At 47.5% G+C, this 14,760-nt stretch overlaps 1 protein-coding gene across 2 annotated transcripts in view; it reads right to left on the reverse strand.

The window, feature by feature from the left end:
* The window catches only part of WWOX (WW domain containing oxidoreductase), a 983,360-nt gene extending 970,547 nt beyond the window's left edge, over positions 1 to 12,813 (reverse strand). The window contains exons 1-4 of one of the 2 annotated variants that reach the window (XM_081216136.1): positions 12,542 to 12,810; positions 6,367 to 6,431; positions 3,447 to 3,504; positions 85 to 263 (exon numbers count right to left, since the gene is read on the reverse strand). In XM_081216136.1, the coding sequence (XP_081072262.1) occupies positions 85 to 263; positions 3,447 to 3,504; positions 6,367 to 6,431; positions 12,542 to 12,648 (409 nt within the window). In that variant the 5' untranslated portion in view covers positions 12,649 to 12,810. Of the gene's footprint in view, positions 1 to 84; positions 264 to 3,446; positions 3,505 to 6,366; positions 6,432 to 12,541 lie in introns of both variants that reach the window. The other variant, XM_081216135.1, reaches the window with a different exon arrangement.
* Positions 12,814 to 14,760: the final 1,947 nt, after the last annotated feature.

The following is a 14,760-nucleotide window of genomic DNA, read 5'->3' on the forward strand; positions in this document are numbered from 1 at the left end:
ATGGTTAGACTAAAGCAGGTTTCATCATAGCAGTGACAAAAGGATACTAAGAACGACAACCATCGCCGTCAGTTAACAACCTACCTATTCCCGAATTCGCTCCGGTAACCACGACCACTTTGCCACTGAACCCCCGGCCCTGGAGGATTTCCGTGGCGGTTGTGTTGCTGTCGTACCTCTGCCTGGTGGTTGGCTTTGTAGGATTATCGTCCACGGTGAATGCCAGTCTTGGGTCCAAGTAGGTAGTCCTTTTATGTATGTGGCTGCAAAGGAAAAGAGAAAGCAGTGAACCTACGGTAGTGAACACAGGCATGTATAATTGCAAGATAATCTTATAGTTTAGGTGAGGCAAACCCCATTTTTCATGGACGAAAAAAGGCTTATTCTTAACCCCGGAAAGACACGGGTCCATTTAATCTATCTTCTGGCCTCCAGAAGGATTACATTCCTGCCTAGAAAGACAGACATCGAAGCCTTTTCTTCAGAACTGCCCATAAAATAGGCTGGAACATACGAAGCACTGCCTTGTACCCTCAGATCTCAAACATGGAGTAGGCTTTGGGGTTTTTTTTCTTTTAATTCGTGTAAATGTGGCTATAAGATCCATCAGGTACTCTTGTCAGTAGATTTCAATTAAATCTCTTATGTGCCTAAGAAGATTGGTAAAGAAGTAGAAAACTCAAAGTGATAAAAAGACAGTAAATATGAAACCAGCCAACTACTAAAATTCTAATAATTTTCATGATAAGGCTGTACTCACTCTAGTTTTGATTTTGGAGTTGATCGAAATCTTGTAGAAAGAATATTAAACTATACTGGTAGTATAAACAATATATTAAAATACATCAGTACAACCTGTTCATACAGATGAATAGCTTGCTCCTTAACAGAATAGGTTTATTTTTTACATTTTAAATGTGATCTTGGGGTTTGAGATAGACCTCAGAATATCTTGAAAACTATTAAGAACTCTCCAGAAAGAAAGATTTCATGATTTAAAATGCATTTGTGGGAATTCCCTGGTAGTCCAGTTGTTCGGACTCAGCACTTTCACTGCCGAGGACCCAGGTTCGATCCCTGGTCGGGGAACTAAGATCTCGCAAGCCCCACGGTGCAGCCAAAAAATAAATAAAAACATTAAAAAAATGTATTTGTAACGTGTATGTGTGTGTAAAATTATATACAGTTTGAAATCAATACTCGTCACCCCATAAATACTAAGACTCAAGAATAACCCAACTTTCATTTTACTTATAACCACAGACGCCAGATAAGCATTTTGACTCCAGTGCCTTACAGAGGACAGAGCAGGGGTGGAGCCAGGTCACCCTGGCTCACAAGAGCCAAATGTGCATCTCTCTTCCCAACTCCTCAATGACTTTACCTCGGTAGCTGGAAATAAGCTATAGGGGAAGTATTTATACCACGGAAACAAATACGGGCTTTCCCCCACAGGGAACTGGTTGTTAAGCATTTACCAGCACACCTCTCTAACGGGATCAGAATGGGGAAATGACTGGCCAGGCAGCCTAGCGCTCACCTCCCTTAGGGCATTTCAGGGACTGAATGAGCTAATACTACAGGTATAAGTTGGTTAGAACATGCCTGGCTCATGTTGGGTGCCAGATGCGTGGTTACTGTTGCTGTTTGTTATTGGAATTTATTCCAAAGATAGTTTTACAGAGGAGGATGCTCAAAACATTCTTTATAATTACAGGCATACCTTGGAGATATTGCATTGCAGGGTCAGTTCCAGACCAATGCAATAAAGTCCGTGTCAGGCTTCCCTGGTGGTGTAGTGGTTAAGAATCCACCTGCCAATGCAGGGGACATGGGTTCAAGCCCTGGTCCGGGAAGATCCCACATGCCAAAGAGCAACTAAGCCCATGCGCCACAACTACTGAGCCTATGCTCTAGAGCCTGCAAGCCACAACTACTGAGCCCACGTGCCACAACTACTGAAGCCCACACGCCTAGAGCCCATGCTTCGCAACAAGAGAAGCCACCGCAGTGAGAAGCCTGCCCACAACGAAGAGTAGCCCCTGCTCGCCCGCCAAAACTAGAGAAAGCCCACGTGCAGCAATGAAGACCCAACGCAGCCATAAATTAATTAATTAATTGATTTTTTTAAAAAGTCAGTGTCGCACGCAATAAACCGAGTCACACAAATTGTGTGGTTCCCAGTGCATATGAAAGTTATGTTTACACTACAGTCTATTAAGTGTGCAACAGCATCATGTCTAAAAAAATATACACACCTTAATTAACAAATACTTGATGGCTAAAAAATGCTAACCATCTCCTGAGCGTTCAGTGAGTCACCAACTTTTTTGCTAGTGGAGGGTCTGAAATATTGCGAAAATTACCAAAACGTGACACAGAGACGCGAACTGAGCAACTGCTACTGGAAAAACGGATCCAAAAGACTCCCTTGAGGAGGAGTTGCCACAAACCTTCAATCTGTAAAAAATGCAGTATCTGCAAAGTGCAGTAAGACAAGGTCTGCCTGTACAGATGCCAGATCACAGGAATTTAACAACATCAATGCCCAGTAGGTAATTTGATAAATTACAGTATATCTATACAAAATAATACTATATAGCCGTTAAACGTCATTGTCTTGAAAAATTTATAAAGATATGAGAAAATGCTCATAAGAATTATGTGGAAAAAACAGTTTACCAAACAGTTCATGCAATACATTTTCTTTTTTTTTTTAAGCACTTATATAGAAAGACTGGAAGAAAAAAAAATCCAAAAATAGCTAAAAGTAGTTAGTCCTGCTGGCCGGATTACAGTTATACACTATATAATATTTTCCTACAGTCAACGTATATTCCTTGCACAAAAAAATTCCTATTAAAAAGCAAGATGGGGGCTTCCCTGGTGGCGCAGTGGTTGAGAGTCCGCCTGCCGATGCAGGGGACACGGGTTCATGCCCCGGTCTGGGAAGATCCCACATGCTGCGGAGCGGCTGGGCCTGTGAGCCATGGCTGCTGAGCCTGCGCGTCCGGAGCCTGTGCTCCGCAACGGGAGAGGCCACAACAGTGAGAGGCCCACATACCGCAAAAAAAAAAAAAAAAAAAAAAAAAAGCAAGATGGGGCTTCGCTGTGGCACAGTGGTTAAGAATCTACCTGCCAATGCAGGGGACACGGGTTCAAGCCCTGGTCCGGGAAGATCCCACATGCCGTGGAGCAACTAAGCTCGTGCACCACAACTACTGAGCCTGCGAGCCACAACTACTGAAGCTCGCACGCCTAGAGCCCATGCTCCACAATAAGAGAAGCCACCGCAATGAGAAGCTTGCCTCAACTAGAGAAAGCCCGCGTGCAGCAACAAAGACCCAATGCAACCAAAACTAAATAAATAAATGTATTAAAAATAAATTAATTAATTAATTAAATAAAAAGCAAGATGACTGAGAAGTTTCTTTGCAGACACTTACTCGACAAACAACACTTGTCCATTCTCATCAGTTTCTTGTTCCCATCCATAGGGCAAATCTGAAACACAGAAGGACAACAGGTCTGTGTGGGGGTGGGGTGGGGTGAAGTGAAGCCCCTGCCCTTCCAGCCCCAGACCTATCCCACCAGATCAGCAGGTCACGTGCTCCAACTACGGCAGGTACAGAAGGCCCATTACCCCAACCAGACTCTACATTCTGCCTCTTGCTTGGAAGTAACACTATTTCACTCTTTTTTTTTTTTTTTTTTTATTGAAGTATAGTTGATTTACAGTGTTAACTTCTGCTGTACAGCAGTGACTCAGTTTTACATATATTCTTTTTCATATTCTTTTCCATTATGGTTTATCACAGGATATTGAATACAGTTTCTTGTGCTATACAGTAGGACCTTGTTGTTTACCAATTCTATATATAATAGTTTGTATGAGCTAAACCCAATCTCCCAATCCATCCCTCCCCCAACCCCACCTTCACAACCACAAGCCTGTTCTCTATGTCTGTGAATCTTTTCCTGTTTCGTAGATATGTTCATTTGTGGCAATTTTAGATTCCACATATAAGTGATACCATATGATATTTGTCTTTCTCTTTCTGCGTTACTTCACTTAGTATGATAATCTCTAGGTCCATCCACGTTGCTGCAAATGGTATTATTTCATTCTTTTTTATGGCTGAGTAATACTCGTTTGTACTGGGTTGGCCAAAAAATTTGCTTTTTTCCATAAGATGACTCTATTAGCGCTTAGTTGTCTAACTTCATTCGAAAGAATTTTGTTAGATTGTACTGTGACAGCTGTCATAACAGCATGGTTTTTAAAAAAAACTTATCAAATCTGGTGAATTTTTGTGTAGCCATTTTAATATTGAAGATGGAGAAAAAAAGCAACATATTCAGCATATTATCCTTTATTATTTCAAGAAAGGTTAAAACGCAACTGAAACGCAAAAAAAAGATTTGTGCGGTGTTGCGGTGTATGGAGAAGGTGCTCTGACTGATGGAACGTGTCAAAAGTGGTTTGCGAAGTTTCATGCTGGAGATTTCTCACTGGACAATGCTCCATGGTCGGGTAGACCAGTTGAAGTTGATAGCAATCAACTCAAGACATTGAGAACAATCAACATTATACCATGCAGGAGATAGCCGATATACTCAAAATATCTAAATCAAGTGTTGAAAATCATTTGCACCAGCTTGGTTATGTTAATCGCTTTGATGTTTGGGTTCCACATAAGTTAAGCAAAAAAAACCTTCTTGACCGTATTTCTGTATGCAATTCTCTACTTAAATGTAAGAAAAATATTCTGTTTTTAAAACAAATTGTGACGGGCGATGAAAAACGGATACTGTACAATAATGTGTAACAGGAGAAATCGTGGGGCAAGCAAAATGAACCACCACCAACCACAGCAAAGACCAGTCTTCATCGAAAGAAGGTGATGTTGTGTATATGGTGGGATTGGAAGGGAGTCCTCTATTATGAGCTCCTTCTGGAAAACCAACAAGTAATTCCAACGTGTACTGCTCCCAGTTAGACCAACTGAAAGCAGCACTCGACGAAAAGCGTTCGGAATTAGTCAACAGAAAATGCATAATCTTCCATCAGGATAATCCAAGACCGCATGTTTCTTTGATGACCAGGCAGAAACTGTCACGGCTTGGCTGGGAAGTTCTGATTCATCGGCCGTATTCACCAGACACTGCACCTTCAGATTTCCATTTGTTTCGGTCTTTACAAAATTCTCTTAATGGAAAATATTTCCATTCCCTGGAAGACAGGAGAAGGTACCTGGAACAGTTCTTTGCTCAAAAAGATAAAAAGTTCTGGGAAGACGGAATTATGAAGTTGCCTGAAAAATGGCAGAAGGTAGTGGAACAAAACAGTGAATACGTTGTTCAATAAAGTTCTTGGGAATATGAAAAATGTGTCTTATTTTTACTTAAAAACCGAAGGAACTTTTTGGCCAACCCAATACCACATCATCTTTATCCATTCATCTGTTGATTGATAGTTAAGTTACTTCCATGTCTTGGCTACTGTGAATAGTGCTGCTATGAAGATAGGAGTGCGTGTAGCTTTTTGAATTACGGTTTTTTCTGGATATATGCCCAGGAGCAGGATTGCTGGATCATATGGCAACTCTATTTTTAAGACTATTTCACTCTTGGGAATTCCCTGGCAGTCCAGTGGTTAGGAGTCCACACGTTCACTGCTGGGCCTGGGTTGAATCCCTGGTCGGGGAACTAAGACCCTGAAAGCCATGTGGCCAAAAAATAAAATAAAATAAAATACTATTTCATTCTTGATCATTCTTCAACACTCCATTCAGCTTCTGCTTTTCACAAAACCCTTACTGGTTGCTCCAATCAACATGAATTCTCCTTTGAATGAATTCCCAGAACGTATCTACACTATAGCAGGCACCCAATACCATTCATATGCTGACTTGTGAAGATTCATATTATAGACCAGTTGCATTTTTTTCCCAAGGGCACATGTTGTCTTTTCAAATGGACCCTCAACCTCTTGAAAGCAGGGACCTTCTTACACTTCTATTCCATGCATGACACACTTACTCAGAAGCACCTACAAGTCAGGGCAAGCTTTACGGAATTCTATCAAACACTGATATATTTAATTCCAGGATAGGAACCAAGACCAATTTTACAAACAGTGCAACTACGGAAAAACCTAATGAACTGTGAATTCAAGTCCCCTATTATTTTAATACGTTCTTATTTAAGAAATCATTCTAAGCACTCCACCCCAAGAGCTCATCACTTCCTTCTACCAAATCCTACAAACTCCCCAGAGGGAGAGTCCAGCTCCTGTGACAGTTTTCCCATCTGATTAATGCTTTAAATACAAGGGTCTCTGCTTTATGACAACAACATACAAACCTCCTGCTATTCGCTTTCTTTTTCCAGTTTTCGGATGTTCCCACTGAGTCTTCTCTTCCGTGTGACTGTTAAAAAAAAAAAATCCATGGAATACGTAGTAAGTAAAAGTTACACTTCTAAAAATTAATCAATGGCATTAAATTTTTTTCTCCCCCACGTGATACTCTCTCAAGAGTACTCAAAGGCTTCCCTGGTGGCACAGTGGTTGGGAGTCCGCCTGCCGATGCAGGGGACGCGGGTTCATGCCCCAGTCTGGGAAGATCCCACATGCCGCGGAGCGGCTGGGCCCGTGAGCCATGGCCGGTGAGCCTGCGCGTCCGGAGCCTGTGCTCCGCAACGGGAGAGGCCACAGCAGTGGAAGGCCCAAGTAACGCCAAAAAAAAAAAAAAAAAAAGAGTACTCAAGTCAGACACTCAGAAAGAAATATTCAGATTATAAATGTTACTGTTTGCATCAGGTCAAATTCTCTAGGTTGGAAGCAGCAGCAGACTGGGAAAAATCTCCCGAAAACCTGTATCTGTTAGCTGGTGGTGAAGCCAGAGGAAGAGGACTTGACCCCAACTGGGGGTCAACTCTAGGAATCTCGCTGAATCACTCAAAATACCTAGAGAGGTGTTTTGTTTTGTACTTGTTTTAGTTTTTGTTTTAGTTTTATTCCAGGATAGATTGAAAAATTTCAGTCAAATTTATAATGCTGATATGCAGGTATCATTTAGATATAACCTTAATCTTCTTAAATGTTTATTCTTTCCACAGATTTAACTTCAAAGTGTTTTTTAAGCACTGATTCCTCATTTCATCCAAGAGGGTAAGGCAGCTCCGTAGGCCAGTCACTCTCCTTTGGAGCCTCAATTTCCTCATGTGCAAAAGGGAAATAATCCTAGTATTCATCTGAGGAGAATGCTACGAGGATACTGTAAATAAAGGGTTGAACACAGTACTTGGCATAAAAAGCTCTCAAAAGTTCTATTATTTTGAACAAATCAAATATACAAACTAGTCTGATTTCTGTGCCAAACTAGCATTTCATCTTGGAAGAGCACACACAGTTATCAATGAAACCATGGGCCAATAACAGACTAGCAACACCTGTCAACAGCTGATCCAGTATGGAGAAAAACATAAAATTACTTAATCAAGGAAACAGCTGCATGTTGCAAGAGGCATTCAAAGTTCAAATGCTCAGGCCAAAGTAGAAAATAATACTTAATCACTGACAACCAGATGATAGAATATTCCTTCCCTATCCATGATTTTAAAGAGAATAAATACAGAGAGCTTGTGAACACTCCGGAAAGACGTTGCGCATCAAAAGCAGGGTCTTTCCAGGAACTGCTGGCTTCTGGTGTTTTGGCAAACTATCGGTGGCCAGTACAAGGACACAGTGGACACTGGACTCAAAAGGCCAAAGACCTGAGCGCCTGCACTGCCTGCACCCAGTGAGCCAGTCTCCCTAGAAGCACATCCACCTCACAGAGCTGCTGGAAAGGTAAGAGACACCATACCTGGGACAGCAACTGATGAACAATTAGATCACTGTACAAACAGAGGGTATCAGCAAGGACCAACTCCCACCTGTGTATCCCCCCACCATCAAACCCTGACTGCAGAAAGGAAGCCCAAACAGGAGTAAGAACCAGGTTACATTTGGTAATTCGGATCCCTTGGAGAAGTTTTTCAACCTCCCTGTGCCTCAGTTTCCCCATCAGTACAAAGGGGATAATAATGGCCTTACTTCCTGGGGTCATAGAGGACTCAGTGAGTAACGTGTGAAGAACTATGAATGGTGCCTTTGACAGAAAAGGATTATTTTCAATAAACTTTTATATAAAATTAATTAAAGGGTGTTCCTTTTTCATTGTAGTCTAAAATGACTTTTTTTTTTTTTTTTTTTTTGCGGTATGCGGGCCTCTCACTGCTGTGGCCTCTCCCATTGCGGAGCACAGGCTCTGGACGCGCAGGCTCAGCGGCCATGGCTCACGGGCCCAGCCGCTCCGCGGCGTGTGGGATCCTCCCGGACCGGGGCACGAACCCGTGTCCGCTGCATCGGCAGGCGGACTCTCAACCACTGCGCCACCAGGGAAGCCCTAAAATGACTTTTTTAATGAACAGAAAATTACAACACATGTCCCCAAATTATCTTATTCTCCTTTAAACAGAAGCCCTTTTTTTCTTTTCTTTCAGTAAGCTTTTTGTCATTTAAAACGATAATTAACAGTGATCTTAATTTAAAACGAAGGGATCAAAATTAAATTTACACCACATTACATGGCTATCACATTCAAGTAGGCTCCTCTAAGTTTTGTTTTTTTTTTCTTCCTTAAGCATAGTTTCTTGAAGTTAACTGGGAGACCCAGAGCCACCTGTGGACAGGGACCCGCCTCCCATAGGGGCAGGCCAGCCATCCCTCTGCTGCCAAAAGGCCCGGGCTTCAGAATAAAAGGGGGGCAGGAGTGGAGGACCCAGGACGGCCCAGGCGACAGCAGCCACAGCCCCCAGCACCGAGACCTCGTCCTTCGGCGCCCCCGCCCTTTGGTTAAGGCATACGGGCTTCTCTGGACCGTGCTAGGGAAGGGAGAAAGGCTCATCAGCTCTCTCTGCTAACAGGTCTGTCCTCAGCAGCATGAATGTCCCCTCCATGGGAGCCCAGCCTGGGGGGGCCTTGAGCCAGGGGACACGTGTGTCTTTGAGGTCTGAGTGCACCCTGGGGAGTGTGAGGGAGCCTGAGGGGTTGACAGAACCCACACAACAGAAGAGGGGCGAGACTATGAGGGGGTTTCCCACAAGACCCCAGAGGCCTGGTTGGGAGCTACAGCCTCTGCCCTTGGGCACAACCCTGCCGCAGTGGGATGAAGACCATGGGAAAAAGGAACGACCGCAAGGGCAATCTTCTGGTACCCGATCAGCCAAGCTGCCCAGACCCCAGTGGACAAGTGACCTTCGAGAATTAGGAGTGAAAAGAAGGATCAGGATGCTTGCAGGTCAGGAGAGATCAAGGGGGACTGCTGGGAATCCAGGGTCAGGATGGGTCAGGGGCATCCTTCAACTCCAAGCCAAAGAACAGAAGGCCGGTAGGACAGGAGAGAGAGAGTCTGGAGAGAGGTACTCCCACCCCCCACACTGGGAGCCCACCAAGCCTTGTCACCACAGTCAGTGTAAACAACAGGGCCAGATACCGGTGTGTGTGTTGGGCGAGGGCGGGAGGCAGAGAGGGGCGTAGTTTTCAGAGACCGCATAGGCGCCACGGAGTCCCCTGGCCATGGGCTCCCCGGAAGCTGTGAGCAGAGCTGGCTGGGGCGTGTAGGTCTTACCGAGTGAAAGAAGAGCCCCAAGCCCAGATGGTGGATGCCACCCAGGAAGGCAGCAGATGGGCAAGGCCACCCAACACAAGGTGAGGTGCAGGAGGCAGGGTGAGCGAAGGAGCCTCCAGACCGAACGCGAAGTTCCAGGAAAACTTGAAAGGAAGCCAGGGACCTCTGGGGGCAGCGGCCAGAACGGGGACAGGCCCCACCCAGAGCAAGAGCAAAGGAGGTCCCCGAAACCGGGAGGCAGGCCGTGTGCATCTTCACGTTCCCAGGGCCTAGAATGCCACCTGCCCAGGGAGGCCCGCAGGAAACCTTCCCTAGATGAGCTGACTGACTCGTTCCCTGGATTTACTTTACGGCGCCAGGATGCTACGCATGGGGGATACAGAGGGGAAGGAGAAAAGGTCCCCGCCCTCACGAAGTTGACAACCTGGGGAGGGACAGAGAGCAAAACAGGGCCGAGTAGAGCGTAGAAAACTACGGACAAGGGAGAGCAAAGTGGTGGCAGGCAGGCGCAGGGCCGATGCAAGGGAACACTCTCGTGGGCAGTGACGTTTAAGCTCAGCTCCGAGGGATGAAAGAGCGCTTCAGGCAAAGGCTGAGGCAACGGCAAATGCCCATTCAGGAGCTGCCCGGAGCCCGCCAACTGGCCCCTGGCTCCCTGCTGCTAGAAATGCCCCTTCAATTCTCCAGAGCAGAAATCATCCTTCTAAAGACACAAACCCTGGGCTTCCCTGGTGGCGCAGTGGTTGAGAGTCCGCCTGCCGATGCAGGGGACGCGGGTTTGTGCCCCGGTCCGGGAAGATCCCACATGCTGGGGAGCGGCTGGGCCCGTGAGCCATGGCTGCTGGGCCTGCGCGTCCGGAGCCCGTGCTCCACAACGGGAGAGGCCACAACAGTGAGAGAGGCCTGCGTGCCACAAAAAAAAAAAAAAAAAAAAAAAAAATCATAAAGACACAAACCCGAGGTCACTCCCTGGCTCCAAGCCTTCAGTGGACACATGGGTCCTGCTGACAGAGCCCAGATCCTCCGAGGCACAGAAAGGCCTCCATCAATCAACTGTGGCCTTCCTTCCCACCTCAATCTTCAGGTTCCTGGACCACCGCACAGGCCAGGCCTCTGTTTCTTCTACCTGAGCTGCCCTCCTGCCCCTGGACCTGCCCACTTCTACCTGTATTCTAAGGCACAACTCAGGTGCCCACTGCCCCAGACACCTCACCACCTACCCACACAGCTCATGCTGGGCAGGCTGCCACTCACTCTACACACACTGCGTGGGGACCACGTCACTGCACGTCGCTCTGTCCTATAAGACTGGGCACTCATGAAAGTGACAAGCGGTCTTATTTTTTTACTTATTTTTTTTTTTGGCCGCGACGTGTGGCATGTGGGATCTTAGTTCCCCGACGAGGGATCGATCCTGGGATCCCTGCAGTGAGGATGCGGAGTCTTAACCACTGAACAGCCAGGGAAATCCCAACGAGCGGTCTTATTTACCTCAGTAAAACCAATGCCCAGCAAAGAGCCTGGCACAGGATACATTCCCAGTGTGTCTCGAATGAACTCACCAAGGTCGTTTCCTCCTGTTTTTCTTTCTAGCAAGCCACCGAAGGCAGCAGAGGCTCACAACCTGGGGCAGATTAGAATCACGTGGGAAGATTTCACAACCTACCACTAGGGGCGGGAGGCGGGGCAAGAAAATTAAATGAGGATCCCTGGAGGTGGGAGCCAGGAAAAGAGAGTTTGTTTCCCAGGTGTTGAAAATCACCAATTTACATCCATGTTTCTCAAAGCCGTAACCTGCCTCAGCTGGAAAGCTTAATAAATAAAGAATCCCTGGGCCTCCCTGGTGGCGCAGTGGTTGAGAGTCCGCCTGCCGATGCAGGGGATACGGGTTCGTGCCCCGGTCTGGGAGGATCCCACATGCCGCGGAGCGGCTGGGCCCGTGAGCCATGGCCGCTGGGCCTGCGCGTCCGGAGCCTGTGCTCCGCAACGGGAGAGGCCACGACAGTGAGAGGCCCGCATACCGCAAAAAGAAAAAAAAAAAAAAAAGAATCCCTATGTTGGCTGCCTGCTGCATGAGGGTCTCTGTGAAGACCCCAAATCTACAGCTATGACGGTCCCCAGGTGATTCTAATATCAGGCCTAGAAGGTACGGTCACAGCTGCAGAAATCAGGAAAGGCTAAGCGTTATCCAGCATTGAGTATGTTTAGGCCTGTGCTAAGCCTTTACGTACAGGGCCTCAACTAAAACTCTCCAACCAACGTATTTAGCAGAAAAGAAACCCGTGACTGAGAGTTATTCCAATGGCCCAAGGTCACACAGTAAGTGGTGGGAGAGAGGGTCTCCGGGTGTTTCCCAAACTTTCCCGAGAACCACAGTAAAGCTATATTAGCCATTTTATATGTATACATATATATATATATATACACACACACACATAGTTATACTAGGACACTTGTTAAAAATACACACTCCTAGGTCGTCAACCCAGACCCCCCCAGAAAGGAGGGGGGCATCGGCATTTTTTTCTTATTTTGGGGGGGAAAGGGAATGAGGCCGGTCTCCCATCCTTGCACCGTGCAGCGCTGCCTACTGGGCAGCAGAGAGCGCGCCTGAGCGCCGCCAGGTGACCCCCGCTGGACCCAGGGCCAGAGAGGGGGATGGCCCGTCCTCAGGACCCCGGCAGCCTTCCCTCTGAAGCCCTTCAACCATGACTGCCACTTCGCCCTCCCAGGCCAAGCCTGAGCGCGAGCCCGCGGCCCTCCCCGCGCAAGTGGCATTCGAAGGCAGCGCGGAGTCCCGGGCAGGTGAGCGGCAGGGTTCCAGCTGCGTCCCAAACCCGGCGGCCCCCCGGCGGCCCCCTTACTTGGCATAGTAAACCCAGCCGTCCTTGGTGGTTCTCTGCTCCCAGCCCGGGGGCAGCTCGTCCTCGCTGTCCGTGTCGTCCAGGCCCGCGTAGCGCAGGGCTGCCATGGCTGCAGAGGAGGCGCCCGGTCACCCGCTCGCTCGCTCGCCCGCCCGCTGCCGGGTCTCCGCGCCCAGAACTCACTCCCGCTTCAACCGAGCGCCGCGCGCCGCGAGCCCCGAACGCTCGCGCCTGCGCACTGTGCCGCCCGGAGCCCCTCCGCCGACTCGGCAGGTGAATCCAGTCTCCGCAATTGCGCAGCTGCTGGAGTAAAAGGAGGCGGGGTCTGAGAAGACCTACGGGGAAAGCACCCACGAGCTCGCACGCCCCCTCGGCTGGAAGTAAAAGCCGGTTGAGAGCTATGTGGCTCTGGAGGTGGAGTCGAGCTTCGACACCTCCCGGCCGCAGGCAAGGGGGCGTGGGCAACCAGTCACGGTCCAGGACTCCGCCCGTTGCTGGGCGACCCGTAATCACTTCCGCGTTGTTCTAGCCAATCACGCAGGAGCTCCAGCAATTGGGCATCCTGGGAAATGTAGTCCAGACCCTGCCGGACTAGAGCGTGGCGCGGAAAGAAAGGAGGCAGATGCCGGCTTTCTGGGCTATAGCCTCTCCTTTTTTTAGGGCATTAGGAAGAATGAATGTTCCTGCTCAGAAACCTTCCAGAGCTTTCCATGACTAGGCTGATTCACAGACTTTGTTGTGCATGTAAACTCAACGCTGTAAAACGTGGGAAACATTAAAAACACAAACCCCTGCCCCTTCTGATGCCCAGTCCTGGAGAAGTTTCTTCTAGCCACAGCATGGTTCTGTTGATAATAAATGGCCAACGTTTATGGAATTTTCCAGAACATTCCCTGCTTGGAACTTGCTGCCCAGCTCAGCGTTACAGAGAAATCTACTGACCGTGATCTCTCTGGCCTAGATTTCAGAAGAATGCAAGCCTCCGTGGAGGAATGATGTGTTTCAAAGGGATGAAAACGGGGAGAAGGGATCAGCTTTTTATTGTCTTCAAGTCTTGAGACCGATATTGCTTTGGGATTCCTGCACTGCATGCTCTTTAGGGGAGACACTTGCTTTCCTTTGAAGTTGCCCAACCAAAAGCTAACTTATCGAAACCGTATTTCCGTTTTAACAGACCCAGTATCCCAACTCGGACCTATCACATCGCTCTTTCCAAATCCATGTACATTTAAGTGAGCTACTATTAATCTGCTGCCTTTCTGCTTATCCCAATTTAACCCCTTGCCCCTGTCACCCAAGCCAAATTATTCCTTTGATATGAATAGGAAATTAGGTCACAAAATCCCCTAATGGTGGAGAGGGGGATGAAGACAGTCAAACTGCTTAGACTCAGTTTCTCCAATGAATATCTTTAGCCCGTGCTCTGCTTCTCAAGGACCTACTGCTTAGATTTATCTGGGAGCCTTAGATTTATCGCCAGAGCCTCAACTGGCACCTGTTGCCTATGACTTGGCATCATTCCACAGGTGGTGATACAGCATGGTGTCTTCCCCAAGCTGGGTAGTGCTCCCCTTGGCAGGATTCTCAACTCCTTGTTCAACCCTCTGCTCTTCCTACCACTTTAAAAGTTCCTCTAGGCTTCTCCTGCCGTGGACACAGGGCTCCTCAACTTCAACACTACTGACATTTGGGGCCACTTAATTCTTTGTTGCGGGGGACTGTCCTGTGCTCTGTTGGATGTTTAGCAGCATCTCCGTCCTCTACACACTAGATCCGGTAGCGTCCCCTTTCCTGCAGCTGCAACAACCAAAAATGTCTCCAGGCGTTGCCAATTGTGCCCCCAGTTAAGAACCACTGATCTACACTGAAGGTAAATCAGGAAATTACTAGCATGTGAATCAAATGCTGAGATTTATTGAAGGCATTGAAGAGCCCATTTCTGGCCAGAGATTCACAAGATGGTACTCAGATCCTGCTGGTTCTGTTCGCTGAGTTCTCTAGCATTATCTGAGGGCATCTGTCTCTCTAATTCCTAGTCCATCCGCAGGTGAGAGACATGGGCTTACAAGTCTGGCTGGGTGGCCTGGACACCAATCATGGTCCCAAGTGGTTATGATGACCTCATTTTATTCCTCTCTTCCTACGTCTTACCTGTGGCCTCTGTCAGAAGGTCAAAGAAGAAAGACATTCAGGCATTTGGGGATTTGTGTGAGGAAGCA

Source organism: Mesoplodon bidens, assembly GCF_964165515.1.
Source record: "Mesoplodon bidens genome assembly, chromosome: 18".
NCBI classification, from domain to species: Eukaryota; Metazoa; Chordata; class Mammalia; order Artiodactyla; family Ziphiidae; genus Mesoplodon; species Mesoplodon bidens.